The sequence below is a fragment of the Macrosteles quadrilineatus genome, unplaced genomic scaffold (genome assembly GCF_028750875.1).
Source record: "Macrosteles quadrilineatus isolate MER2022 unplaced genomic scaffold, UCM_ALF_1.0 Scaffold_6__1_contigs__length_79288215, whole genome shotgun sequence".
Lineage (NCBI taxonomy): Eukaryota > Metazoa > Arthropoda > Insecta > Hemiptera > Cicadellidae > Macrosteles > Macrosteles quadrilineatus.
Genome location: NW_026542599.1, coordinates 28,046,799 through 28,059,941, shown reverse-complemented (window position 1 = coordinate 28,059,941; position 13,143 = coordinate 28,046,799). Strand labels below are relative to the sequence as shown.

The following is a 13,143-nucleotide window of genomic DNA, read 5'->3' as shown; positions in this document are numbered from 1 at the left end:
ATTTCCATAATCTTTGAGTCGCATGTAATGCTTCGCAATTGCTCGAATTCGAGCAACAGATACACTATGTCATAAACCCAATATAATTTTTCTTTCAACTTACATTAAAATAACAAGCGAAATTTCTGACCCGTAAAATAAATTCCAGAAGGAAATTTGTAAATATTTTTTATCAAAACATTGTGCTTAGTATTCTTTAGCTGTTGGCCAAATTTCATATCAATTGGTCAAGCCATTACATTATGATGCTCTTACAAAGAAGTTACAAAGTGAGGGAAAGTGAGCTTCGCTCACATACCTTGAGGAGTATGTTTTAACTATGCTTGCACCCACTTTAAATGAATACAGTATGAATTGTACTTGATTTTATTTTAAATTGTAATATGAATTGTCTTTCATTTTTTACCAACACGTTGAACAAACTAACCCCCTGCATATTTATAAAATGGACTGTTTATTAATGTTTGTAGTAGATACGTTGACATGCTACATTTCTCAGGTCTACTCTTTAATCTATGGTGCTAAGTGATGAACAAAATCTGTCCAGTTGCTTGTCTTGTCACTGTAATTCAGTGTTGTGTCATCGTTGCCGAATGTTGATTTTTTCTGTCGTCGTCAACTGTCAAGTGTGTTGTGTTGTGTTGAATGGGCATAACATAACCTAAAACAGATACTCAGGATTACAGAGAAGATGTCTATGTACTATTAATTTATTGAAATGGGTTGTTGTTTGTTTGAAGTCTTATAATTTTGTGTCTTATTCATTGCTCTAAAATGAGTCCTACAAAAACAAGAAAGAGTATTGCTCCAAAAAACATTTTATATGAACTTATGCTATACACAGAATGGACCCAAGAATCAGACATAGCCGTGAGTATTACCTTTATACCTTTATACCTTTATACCATGTATCCATCGATGACCAGTAGTGACTGGATAGATTTCGTCAAAGAAAAAACATTTTAAACATTTTAGTTTTAGTACTTTTTAATTTATGTGGTTAACATGGCTGTAGATTACGAGGCCCATTCACCATTTTCCTCTGTGAAATATTCCTTCATGGAGTACAGGGGCCGCGCCTTGAGTAGTTCCTCCACTCTCTTTTTAAAACTCTTAAGAGGGAGTGACTTTATGTCTTGGTGCAGGTGGTTATAGAGTCTGATGCCAAGGACCGGATAACAGTCTTTTTGTTTACTGAGCCTGCAGAAAGGAACGTTTAGGTCTTCTCCTTTTCTCGTATTGTAACGATGTAGCTGGTTTCTGCAGCTGAGGTTATCTATATTTTCCTTGATCTGCACCAGACAGCTATAGATGAATTGGCTGTATATAGTCATTACTCCTAAGGCTCGGAAAAGTGGCCTACAGTGTTCATGTCTTTCGCTGGATGTTATGGCTCTTATGGCAGCCTTTTGAACTATCAGAATGTTCTTGGTCTCTGAAGCGTGTCCCCAGACAATGACACCATAGCTCATCAAGCTGTGGAAGAGGCCATAATAGGCCAGCTTTAAATATGTATCTGTGACCAGATTTTTTAATTTTCTTAAGAGGAAAACAGTTCTGTAAAGCCTGCTTTCCAACTCATTTATATGTTTGTCCCATGTCAACCTACTATCCAGCCAAAAACCTAGTAGTTTGACAGGTTGTTGTTGGAGAGTTTGGGGTTTTAAACTGCATATAAGTTCTTGGGTTTTATCATTGTTTATTTTGAGTTTGTTTGATGAAAACCAGGCTTTTGCCTCGTCCAGAATTTCAGCTGCTTCGAGTTTTAGTTGGTCCAATTGACTATTGCTCGTGATGAGGGTGGTGTCATCCGCAAAGAACAGGGTTCTCCCGTCAGTCCCCAGGTCGTTGATAAAAATCAGGAAGAGAACAGGCCCCAGGATAGAACCCTGGGGGACCCCTAAGCTGACATTCAGGTCACTGGAGAGAGCTCCCCTTATAGATACCACTTGCTTTCTGTCTCTCAAATAGTCATGAAAAGTTTTTAATGCAACATTCTTTATCCCGTATCTTTCCATTTTCCTCAGCAGGACGTCGTGTGAGATACAGTCGAACGCCTTGCTGAGGTCACATAGGGTTAGGTTTGTCAGGTATTTATTGTCAAAAGCATCATTTATTTTTGATGTTAGATTTAGCAACGCAGTGGTTGTGGATCTGCCCTTTCGAAACCCATGTTGGTCATTTGTGAAAAGTTTCGAGCCTTCAAAAAACTCAACCAGTTGGTCCTTGACTATGCATTCCATAATCTTAGCGTACATTGGTATCAGGGAGATAGGCCTATAATTAGATAGTTCTTCCGGGTCACCTTTCTTAAATACGGGGACTGTACGGCTTATTTTTAGAAAACTTGGAAAAGATCCCTCTCTAAGACACATATTGATCACTGTAGCTAGAGGTTTGGACATACAGTGGATGGTAATCTTTAGAATATTCACATTTATTCCATATATGTCAGGGCTGTTCGAGTTTGAGAAATTCTTAACAATAGACTCAATTTGACTTGGGGTTACGAGTTTCCAGTTTTCTAATCTGTTCATGGGGTTTAGAGGGATATTGTCAGCTGGATCAACATTGCAATTGGTGAAATGTGAAGCGATGTCAGTAACACTGTTAATGAAAAAGGTATTGAATGTATCTGGGCTATTGTTGTTTTTGCAAATTGTATTGATCTTTCTGCTTGAGTTTATAAGGTCCCAAGCCGCTTTGTTCGGGTTGTGGGAATTTGTGATATAGTTTGAGTTTGATTCCTTTTTGGCTTTAGTTACTTTACTCCTGTAGTCTTTTTTGGCACATAGATAGAGATGATAATAGCGCTCCTTAACAGTATGATTTGTTGCAGATTTACAAATGTCATTTAGGAATAAAACTCTATTTCTCAGATTGGCCAGGTCAGATGTGTACCAGCTTTTGTTAACTCTAGTCTTGGGAATTTTCTTTGAATTATGGTTCGGGGGCTTTTTTGGCACTACAGGGAAGACCTTGTCAAACACATCCTTAAAAGCTAAGAAAACACCTTCAAATGCATTAGTTGGTAACTTATCGCTAATAATTCTATCCCAATCTATGTTAGATAATTCCTCATTGAGGATATCAAAGTTGGATTCGTCAATAGGCCTCTTATAGAAACTATAATGATTATACCACAGTGGATGAGATGTATGATTGTCACTTACCAATGGAGTCTTCATTTTCATGATAATGGCATTATGATCGGATATTAAAGGATCTACGATGTTTACCTCGAATTCAGATGGCAGCAAATCGGTCACAATGGTGTCCAGGCAGTTTTCTCCACGTGTAGGTTTTCTGTTCGCTACGAAAAGACCATAAGAAAGCATTAGATTTATAAAATTTAATGTGGTTTGACAGTTTTCATTCAGATGGAGGTTGAAATCACCTGTGAGCAGTATTTTCTTGGTTTGTTTAGAAAGATATGCCAAGCAGCTATCCAGTTGAGTGAAGAAAGTCTCCACTGAGCCGCTAGGTGACCTGTAGGCAGCTACCACAATCCAGTTTAATTTAATCAGATTGATTCCTGTTAATTCGATGTCTAATTCTTTACAGTAACTATTGAGATCCAAGGCCTTAGCTTCGAATAAGGTATTTGAACTATTTACATAAATGGCTACACCTCCGTGGATGTGCTTCTCTCTCGACCAGGAGCCTATTAAATTAAGATACTCTATTTTGGCATAGTGTACTATTTCATTTTTATCCAACCAGTGTTCACATAAACAAACAATGTCAGGCAGTGAGTTATCTATAAAACAGCTTAGCTGATTTAACTTAGTTCTTAGGCATTGTACATTCAGACTTAGCATAGAAATGTTCATAGAGCTATCATTTGTTGATTGAGGTACAGTAGGCCTATTTATTATGTTTATATCTAACGGAGAGTTGTTTAGGCTTAGGCTTACCTGGTCCGAGGTTAGGTTAGGTGTTAGTTTGGGTTTTGGTTTTTCTCCCTCCAGAATAAAAAACGCTTAATTACAACGTTTTTAGGCCAGAAAGATCCGTTCATCATGTCATCCTTGAGTTGGAAGTCCGTCCCCACTTTAAAGCTTGCGTTTAACCCTTTGGTTTGTAATTTTTCAACAATGAAGTTCTTGTTGTTTGGAAAAGTCTTCATAAGATAATCCTTTATATTGTCTTCAGTAGTTTCAGATTTAAGTCGACTAAGGTGAAACCACGCTCTTTTTACTCCAACTAGGTCATCACCGCCGGAGCCGATCGTAACAAGCGGTTTTCTAGATGAAGGCCTAGATTGAGAAACTCTTCTTTGTTGGCTTGTGAAGGTATTTTCTTTCGATAGTACGTTTCTCGAAGAATTTTTCTTGTTTCTTTTTGATAAAACTTCACTGTACAGTAGATTTCCTTCAGAAGATTTCAGTTTTGATGTTTCGTCAAGTATAACATCCGATGTTAGGGTTAAGTCACAACTTTAGAGTAGAACCTCGAAAATAAGACTCTTATGGGGATTATGAAAATAAGGTTTGTTATAAAGGTTGACTTATTATCGAGGTTTACAATAACATATGATTAACTTAGGTGTAATGACACTTATTATCAAAGGTGACTTGTTATCGAGGGTCTTGTTATCAAGGTTCCACTGTAATATAATTTTGCTAATAAGTTACTAATGTTTTTTTTTAAAGGTTGGCAGCCTCTTTTAATTTTGCATTTGCCTGTCCACACTAACTAACCTAACTGACTAACTGCCTGTGTGTGGATCGTAAACAGCAAAGCAAGGGGTGATATAGTACGAAGGTGAACTATACTGATAAAATGTCTACGGCAGTGACCAGGTGATGTCTGAACCCACGACGTCGGGGGCCTAAAGCCCGTGACGCTACTGACTGAGCCACTAACTCACCAAAAATACAAAAAAAATAGCATATAGATTTTAGTGTCGATTCCTTCATTCTGCTTGTATAAAACATGTAAGCTTCTCAATAAATGTTTCAGGATTAAAAAACTTAATGTCAACGCCAAAAGCATTTTTCACAAGAGACGCCGTACTCTGTAAGTTTACTGCAATAGGCCTAATGCTTTTCAGGAAAGCAGTCCAAACCCATAGGCCTATGTGTTATGTATGTGCCGGCAGTGTCGCATTAAGGGTCAGTGGAGCCCTGGGCAAACCCAAGAGCAGCGCCCCCCCCTTTTTTTCCTAGTGCTGGTGGGCGGTGGTTTGAGGGCACCCAGGGGGCGCCCCTAAACCACAGCCCCTGGGCATATGCCCAGTCTGCCCGTTTATAAAAGCGGGCTTGTGTGCCGGAATGGAACCCTCCCCTTCCGCACTGTAGTCTGAACACAAAACTTCACTAAGGTAGCAATACATAATTTTTTAATCTTAATTGCTACCTAATATTAATTTTCCATCCTTATTGGTAAGGATTCAATAGGCTACATTTGTTTGCCTAGTATTCCAGAATCTTGGTTTTTTTTAATGATTATGTGTTTTTCAGAAGTCGTTGTATAAAGTTAGTGAGGAAAATGTGTCTTTCATATACAAACTGTCAAGACCATGGACCTATTTTAAAAAGTGTGACTCGTTACTGGATGAAATAACCAAGTGAGTCAAAATGTTAACTTAGTTTTATTAGTGATTTAATAATTCATGTACCGGTACGGTAACTTAATATGACTAGAACTTATGTCCAACCTCAATGGTTAGGCTATTTAAGTTAATGAATATTTAACCAGATTTATTTTAAGTTTCCAAGTAAATGGTTTAGTCTGTGACTAAGTAATATCACAACAATAACAAACTATTAAAAAATGTATTTTTTTCTCATAGTAGGCCTGACTTCAGTAAATTTAAAATTCTTGATTCAGCTTTCAAGGCAGTCTCCTAAGCTGGAACTTTACCATTGGAGAGGTTGGGTCGGTGCTGGCAATCCTGCAAGATTCAATTTTGGAAGTCCGAACTCCCAGAGACGACTTTTCTTCAGTTGTTGGAAAAACCACTGGTAAGTGGTTGGGTAGACTATGTAATTAAGCAAAGTAAGTTAGAACTTCAACTTTCCAAATCGCTTACAGAAAGAATTATTAAAATAAACCTTACACCACAGAATTTAATGAATCAAATTGTTACAGAAAACAGAAGCTATGATCAAGGCTAATTAAAAAAATTCTTCTAAGGAAAAATCTTACCTTCCGCGGTCTTGCAGAAATCATCTTCTTCTTCCGCCATAACGGAAAATCCTAATCATCCTCCCCAATCGAGTCACAAGTGTGGGATCGCAAAAGTAAAAGTTCGGCTCTACTCTGTTTATTTTCGGTAAAATACCCAGCATATCGGTAAAAATCCAACTATAAGATTTTTGATGATCTCATTGTGTTAGGCTACGATCCAAATTGATTTGGATGATTTTGAGTTCTACTAGGCCTACTGAAGGAAAGAGATTTTTACAAAATGTTTTTAAAAGGTACCTGAAGTCATCCTTAGGGTCCTTTGGTAGACTCAAGTATTGGCCAAAAGTTTACATCTTTTAAAATATTAACTAGAACAAGAACTTTAATAAATCTTTGCAATGACCCAATACACAAGCCAGCAATCTGTTTTCTGTTCTTGAGGTGTTTTTGGGGGTACTTTCTCCACGCCCGACCAGATTAATGGCGTTATGACTTAACCGAAACATGTTGCAATAAAAGTAGGTAAACTAGGTCAAAAGTTCTGTAAACATTTTTTGTAAGCTAGGAAGTGCAGGCAGAGTGTACAGACAAATTCAGAGAATTTGAGCACTGGAGAAACAAACCCAGTCCTGGATCTTTGGGTCAGTGGCGGATCCAGCTAGGGGGCACGGGGGTCATCTACCGTGAACACCAAGACATTATCATCGTCTACCGCGATTTCGGAAATATATTATCCCCGTGAACGCCAAGACTCGTTATCATTTCCTGCAATCCTGGCAATACCCTGAACACCTACCACGGTTGCAGTTTGCAAAAATATCATCATTGTAGTTCGCGATCGCGGGGACATCATTATCGTCTTCCATGATCGTGGTGAAGTTATTGCATAACAGCCAATAAACAGAAACCTTTTTCACCAATTCAGGTTTTTTACAAATAACGGTAAACCAAACCCAACTTACCTAACAAACCCAACAAAAATGGGTTTTATTTTGAACCATCATAAAGTTTACAAATTTTCTATGATTATGACCTATGGATAAATTTCTTCCACACAATATGTAAAAATTTAAGTGCACACCTCCCTCAATAAAGTCCTGGATCCGCCTCTACTTTGGGTTAGGCCTTGTTGTGTAGTTTCACAAGGATAATGTGGATTTTCATTTTGGATTTTAATTTAAAAGTTACATCATTCAATTGCCCTGCTAAGGTATTAGAAGTGGCAGAAGAGGTAACTTAATTGTTGAACAATATAGGCTTGTAACTGCTTGATTATCAAGAGTCAGCTGTACTGAGTAATAAACCTAAGAATTTAGTTTAATGTTGGGCCTAAGACAGTTATAGAGGGTCATCTAGTGACGGTTATTGAAGTGTCATTATATTTTCCAGTGGCTCGTGAAGGCAGTCCCCAATGGCGAAGGTTATGTTGGAGTCCGGACTGCACTGTTCTAGCGATCGCGTCCTGCAACGGAGGTGTCAACTTTTACGATCTTTTCGGCAGCAACTTGTTCAATATCCCTCCAGTAGGTAGTTAATTACTGTTAGAAGAGAAGTTCATATTTGTTCAGAATTGTACCAACACATTTTGACACAACTAATTAAGCAACCATACAGAAAAAGGAGTTAATCATCTAACCCAACAATATTACTTTCACTTAACAATACACTGTACACGTTAATTATATATTGATAAGGTACAATACACTGTAGACGTTAATTATATATTGATAAGGTAACTTTAAAGCCTGCTTCACACATTCAATTGTATGTGAATAAGGTGAACCAGCAAGCTGAATTGACTATGTGTATGCAAAGTTTATTCAAACATGTGAGCGATTGACACAGCCTATCCAGATCATCTGGTCATCGGCGACGCAGTGGTAATTAAGAAGGTAATGGTAATTAATTAATAAGTTTGAAATTTAAACTGATTGCAAGATAACTTAGAAATTGACAATTCTAACTGATCTTGTGCCAAACTGAATCTTGTGCAGTAAACTTAATTAAGTTCAAAATAATAAAAATAAGATTATGGTCATACTTGACTTACTTTGTTTTTGATTTGTGAAACGCGATATAAAATACAGAATTTTTGACCTGTTTCAGACAAAGAATGTCAAAGATTCTCAGGTTTGGATGCCTGAACATAGTCTGGCAGGAATGTTCTTCATTCCCGCAAGGGCAAAAAAGGAAAAATGGTGAGAATTTACTTGTTCATTGCAACCTGTAGAACTAGTATCTTAATGAACAGAACTGTGGATAAATTAAGGTTTATGTTAAGTAACTGTCATGCTCTTGGAACAATCAAAGGCAACAATAAACTAGGCCTACTGCTGTTTCATGATCCTCGGATGTCAGAAATCTTGTTGGTCATCCAGTATTAAATTAAAATATTAGGTTTGATGCGTTAAATCTGGTTATTTTAACTTCAGACAAACTCTGCCTTGTGTTTTTATGTGAGACATTCTCATCTGAATATGTGCTCAATCAGCAGCCCGAACAAGCTGTAGTTAATTTCTACCAAAACCTTCATGTAATTGAAATATGAATGGAAGAAAATTGTTTCAATGTGCTAGTAATTAACCCTTTGGTCACTATTGATACCTCAACAAGGAAATAAAATTAATCACCCTGTTAAGCACCCTCAGGCCCATGTTAATTTTTTTTTAATTTTAAATTAATTTTTTTGCATATTTTTGAGCCTATTTTAATTTATAAAGAGATTCTGCACATCTACAGGGAAAAATGTTTCTAACAGTATGTGTGGATTTTCCCTGCGTTGCACATGAGCTGAGAAAAAAGGTTTTAAAGAAACATGCTTGCATATTAATAGACAAGCCAATTGGCAAAAAACCCCTGTCTGAAACCTGTACTAGACCGTCACCACATACCACCCCAATGGCCTCTGCGTACCACTTTTGGTCACATACCACGGGTTGGGAAACACCAAATCTAGGCTACTCTCTATTACTACTGAATAAAACTTTCATAAACTGTTACATCTTACATTTCTCCTTCTTCTCACAGGCCTTACGAACTGATCTTGGTGGACTATGCAGGAGAGCTCCGCAGCTATCACGTCTCCACGGACAGCTTCACTGAGTACCATCACTTTAGTTTCAGTAAAGGCGGAGTTTCTTCCGTCTGCTGGGACAATGTCCACAACTTACTCTATGTTTGTACACCACCAGAACATGGCAACCTAGATCTCAAGGTACTGCAGCTAGGAAATTTCACCTAACTTTCAGAGTAATAAATGCAGCAAGGCTTGTTCAATGTCATGCGATCAGAGTAGAGGTTTGACATTAGTTTTACACTAGTACCCGATCTAATTACAGACCAATCAGCATTCTTCCTGCTCTTTCTAAATGCATGCTTTCTAAAAGAATATCTATATATATAAAATCCAATGTATGTTTGTATATTTGTATGTTTGTATATTTGTATGTTTGTATATTTGTATGTTTGTCCTTTATGGACTCCAAAACCGCTAGACAGATTTTAATGAAACTTTCAGGCATTATTAAGTATTATTCAAGGAAGGTTTGTGTGAAGTTTGGTGCAGATCCGTCAATAGGGCTCCGCCCCAGAGGCTCTGGAGTTTCCAATGTTAACCTTATGAGTACTGATATTTAAATGGAATTAAAGAATCTTAACAGCTGGTGCAACTAAACAATTTGATTCTGTGATGTTCAATAGCATTAAAAAGTTAATAGGTTTACCAACAGGGTGCAGCACTATACTTATTTTTAATTTATGAGAACAGCTAATTTGCAACCAAAAGGTGAGTGAGCGTAGCGAACGAACTTCAACCTGGAGGCGAGTTAGCGTAGCGAACGAGCTAACCTGAAGGCAAGTGAGCGCAGCGAACGAGCTCCAACCTAAAGGTGAGTGAGCGTAGCGAACGAACTTCAACCAGGACGTGATTGAGCCATGCGAACGAGCTCATCTTGAAAATGAACGAGCATGTGACATAAAACCACAATAGGACAGGACGACGTCTGTCGGGCCAGCTAGTTGCATGATAAATTCTTATGTTTTTGGGAGAAACCAGAATTTTAATCGGATTTTCAATCTGGTATTTTGCGCTAAATATAGCACTACCGAGTTTTTGCTTTGTTGAAAATTACAGATGACATCTGCCGTGCAATGTATAATAGACATGCCACAATTTTAACCCTATTTAGCTTTTCAAAGACTTTTGATCTCGTTTACAACCCTCGCTTGCTCCTTAAACTGAGCTTGGCTGACTTCTCTGATGGATTGAGTATTATCTTTCTGATCGTTGGCAGTGTGTCAAAAATGGTGATTAATGTTCTCCTTGGGAACAGATCACTAGAGGGATTCCTCAAGGATCTGTTCTTTGCCCACTATTGTTCTCAATTTACATTATGACATCACGGAACATATCACAAACTCACTACCATCTGTATGCTGACAACCTACAAATTTACTCCTACTTAAATGTATACAAGATGAACTTGCCTTATTAGGTAGGGTTATTTATTGTTTTCCTGTGTTTCAGACAGAGCCAGTTGGATGGGGTCTGAGTGCTTGGAGATTACTCAATGATCACCCCTACTATAGACGTGTGGTTCCATCGCCTGAAGATCTTGGAAGAATAGAGTCTCGGAAAGGCCTTATGTCTTGGTTCTCGTCCTTCTATAAATATCACCCTTTTGTAAGCATGATTTACTCTTAAATGAAATTTTTTAGTGAAAGATTAGTTTGAGGAGTGTTTTGTCGTTTTAATGAATAACAGGTCACCACTAACTAATCTCTCCACTAAACTTGTTTTGAAAAATAAATTGCCTATTTAAACAACCCGCCTAAATAATACACTTAATATAATGATGTCTTAACAACATAGGATTGTTAAGAATCGTTAAGATTGAACAAACATAAACTTAAACATACTTCATTATAGATTCTTCAACCTTACGAATTGAGAATTTTTATTCATCGTACGTAAGTGCTATGTACAATACATGCATTGGATGAACATCATTAAAAAAGAAAAAAACTAATGGTAGCCTAATGAGCATGTTGTGGATCAGCTCTAGAATGTTTAGAATACTTATGTTTCTCTTCAGTTTGGTTTAGTATCTACATTTATTTCGTATTATCCAAAAACTTTAAAACTATTTTGTCAAATTAAAACTCTAGTTTAATAATCATAAATCAAAGTGCAGATTGTAAAATAATTAATCAACCTTAAAATACAAGAGGAGCGTTTGTATTTTATATAAAGGCTTAGAGTACTTAAAACATAAAAAAACACACTACCCACTTTGAGTCAATGAACTACGAACCTCATTAAGCATTAGGCCTACATTAAGATTGATCAACGTGAGTTAGGTATAGAGACGGTAACTTGTCTTAAGAATCCTGGTAGTAAATTTCACAATCAATGTAGGCCTAAGCCAATTGAGCTAAGTTACTGATCCACACCCCAAACCTTACAGTAGTCAATTAAAGATGGTCCAATCAAATTATACACTGCATTCTCATCCTACCATTTTTGTGCTGAACAAATATTATTGAAATAATAAACTGTACTTGACTTAAGTTGGGGTGGTCTAGTGATAGAGCTATGGCCCCCAGGTTAGTCCGAGGTTCAAATAGCGCTAATCATTAATGCCTTTTTTGTTTTTTCTGATTCAATTATTTTTTTAAGGCTGCTTATGTGATGAAGCCTTATCCATTCAGGCCTAACCTGAAGAAATGTGTAAAACCATTTTAGGCAAAAAGACATACACAACATTTGTTTTAAAACTGACTAAAGATAAATTTATGTAAATGTCGATAAACGTTTATTTCACTCTGTAAGTGTTTTCTTGTGCCACAGAGTCACTCAGTAGTGAAAGTGTTTATGTAACTCCAACATTTTCTGATTGTAGAGTGTGGTATTTAAAATGGCCATTTGTCCTGAGTCTCAGCTGCTAGCATGCCTTCACACCTGTGGATCCATCTCCGTGTGGCATTTACCATCCCTCAGGTACACCTGCCTAACATTCTGCTATACAATAGTTTTGAAAATAACAAGAGAATCATTTGTACAAAAGGTTGTTGAAATGAGGATTTCTGTCATCCAATGCTCGACTGTGTTTTGGGATTATATTGAATTATAAGAAGTTAGATCTCTCTAGCATTTGAACAATATTCTCGTATAAATTCTTAAATAGGTTTTGGCGTACCCAGTACCAGCACCTATTAGAGCTCAAGTGATTCGTTAAATTTCATCACTGAGCGTTATTGTCAAATACTGCCTTTATTCATTTATCTATGCTAGAGGGATTTATTAACGCTTTTTGTAAGGGAACGGTCCAAACTCTGGTCTTGTTACTATGTAACGTCGACCTGTTGTTGGAAAGCATCATTGATTGACAGCCCAATGACACATGCTATCTGGGTGGTCTGGTAATGATTTATCTTGGTTGAACCAGCAACCTTCAGATTTGAAGGTGAGTACTAAAATCACTCGGCTAAAATCACTAAATTGCACTGACGAGTAAAGCTCTGAGTCTTTCTGTGCGCACAGGTTTGATTCCCGTACAAGTGTAATTTACTAGTGTGTCGGCTTAGTTGGTGAGAAGGTTTGGTTAGGTATGCTAACTTAACACTGTTTATGTCAGATGATTTGAGATGCTACTGTGTTTGTAATTTACCTGCTCTAGGCTACTTCGGTAAAAAAAGTCTTTTGTACCACCTTGGTAATTGGTCCATCGATCTTTAACTTATCGCAAAGCCTAACAGTCTAGACACTAAAGCCAATTATTTTATCGGGTAAAATAACACTTCATAGGCATCTCACCTACAATATTATGATTTCACCTGCAAATTTTAATTTAACTTGGTTCAATTCAATTTGTCTGACAGGTTGCGAGGGGTTTGGTCTCTTAGAGAGCAACCTGGTTATGATGTCCAGCCTGATGACGACAGTACCCGCAGTTCTCAGCCGCAGAACTTTCTACCCGTAGACATCAGCTGGTGGCCACAACAGGTACA

The 13,143-nt window shown here is 37.4% G+C and overlaps 1 protein-coding gene across 2 annotated transcripts in view; it reads left to right on the top strand.

The window, feature by feature from the left end:
- Nucleotides 1-734: 734 nt before the first annotated feature.
- Nucleotides 735-13,143, top strand: part of LOC128996351 (NBAS subunit of NRZ tethering complex-like) — a 69,586-nt gene continuing 57,177 nt past the window's right edge. The window contains exons 1-9 of one of the 2 annotated variants that reach the window (XM_054421623.1): nucleotides 735-870; nucleotides 5,469-5,572; nucleotides 5,836-5,969; nucleotides 7,525-7,658; nucleotides 8,242-8,333; nucleotides 9,163-9,349; nucleotides 10,661-10,816; nucleotides 12,036-12,133; nucleotides 13,015-13,138. In XM_054421623.1, coding sequence (XP_054277598.1) covers nucleotides 775-870; nucleotides 5,469-5,572; nucleotides 5,836-5,969; nucleotides 7,525-7,658; nucleotides 8,242-8,333; nucleotides 9,163-9,349; nucleotides 10,661-10,816; nucleotides 12,036-12,133; nucleotides 13,015-13,138 — 1,125 coding nt within the window. In that variant the 5' untranslated portion in view covers nucleotides 735-774. Of the gene's footprint in view, nucleotides 871-5,465; nucleotides 5,573-5,835; nucleotides 5,970-7,524; nucleotides 7,659-8,241; nucleotides 8,334-9,162; nucleotides 9,350-10,660; nucleotides 10,817-12,035; nucleotides 12,134-13,014; nucleotides 13,139-13,143 lie in introns of both variants that reach the window. The other variant, XM_054421622.1, reaches the window with a different exon arrangement.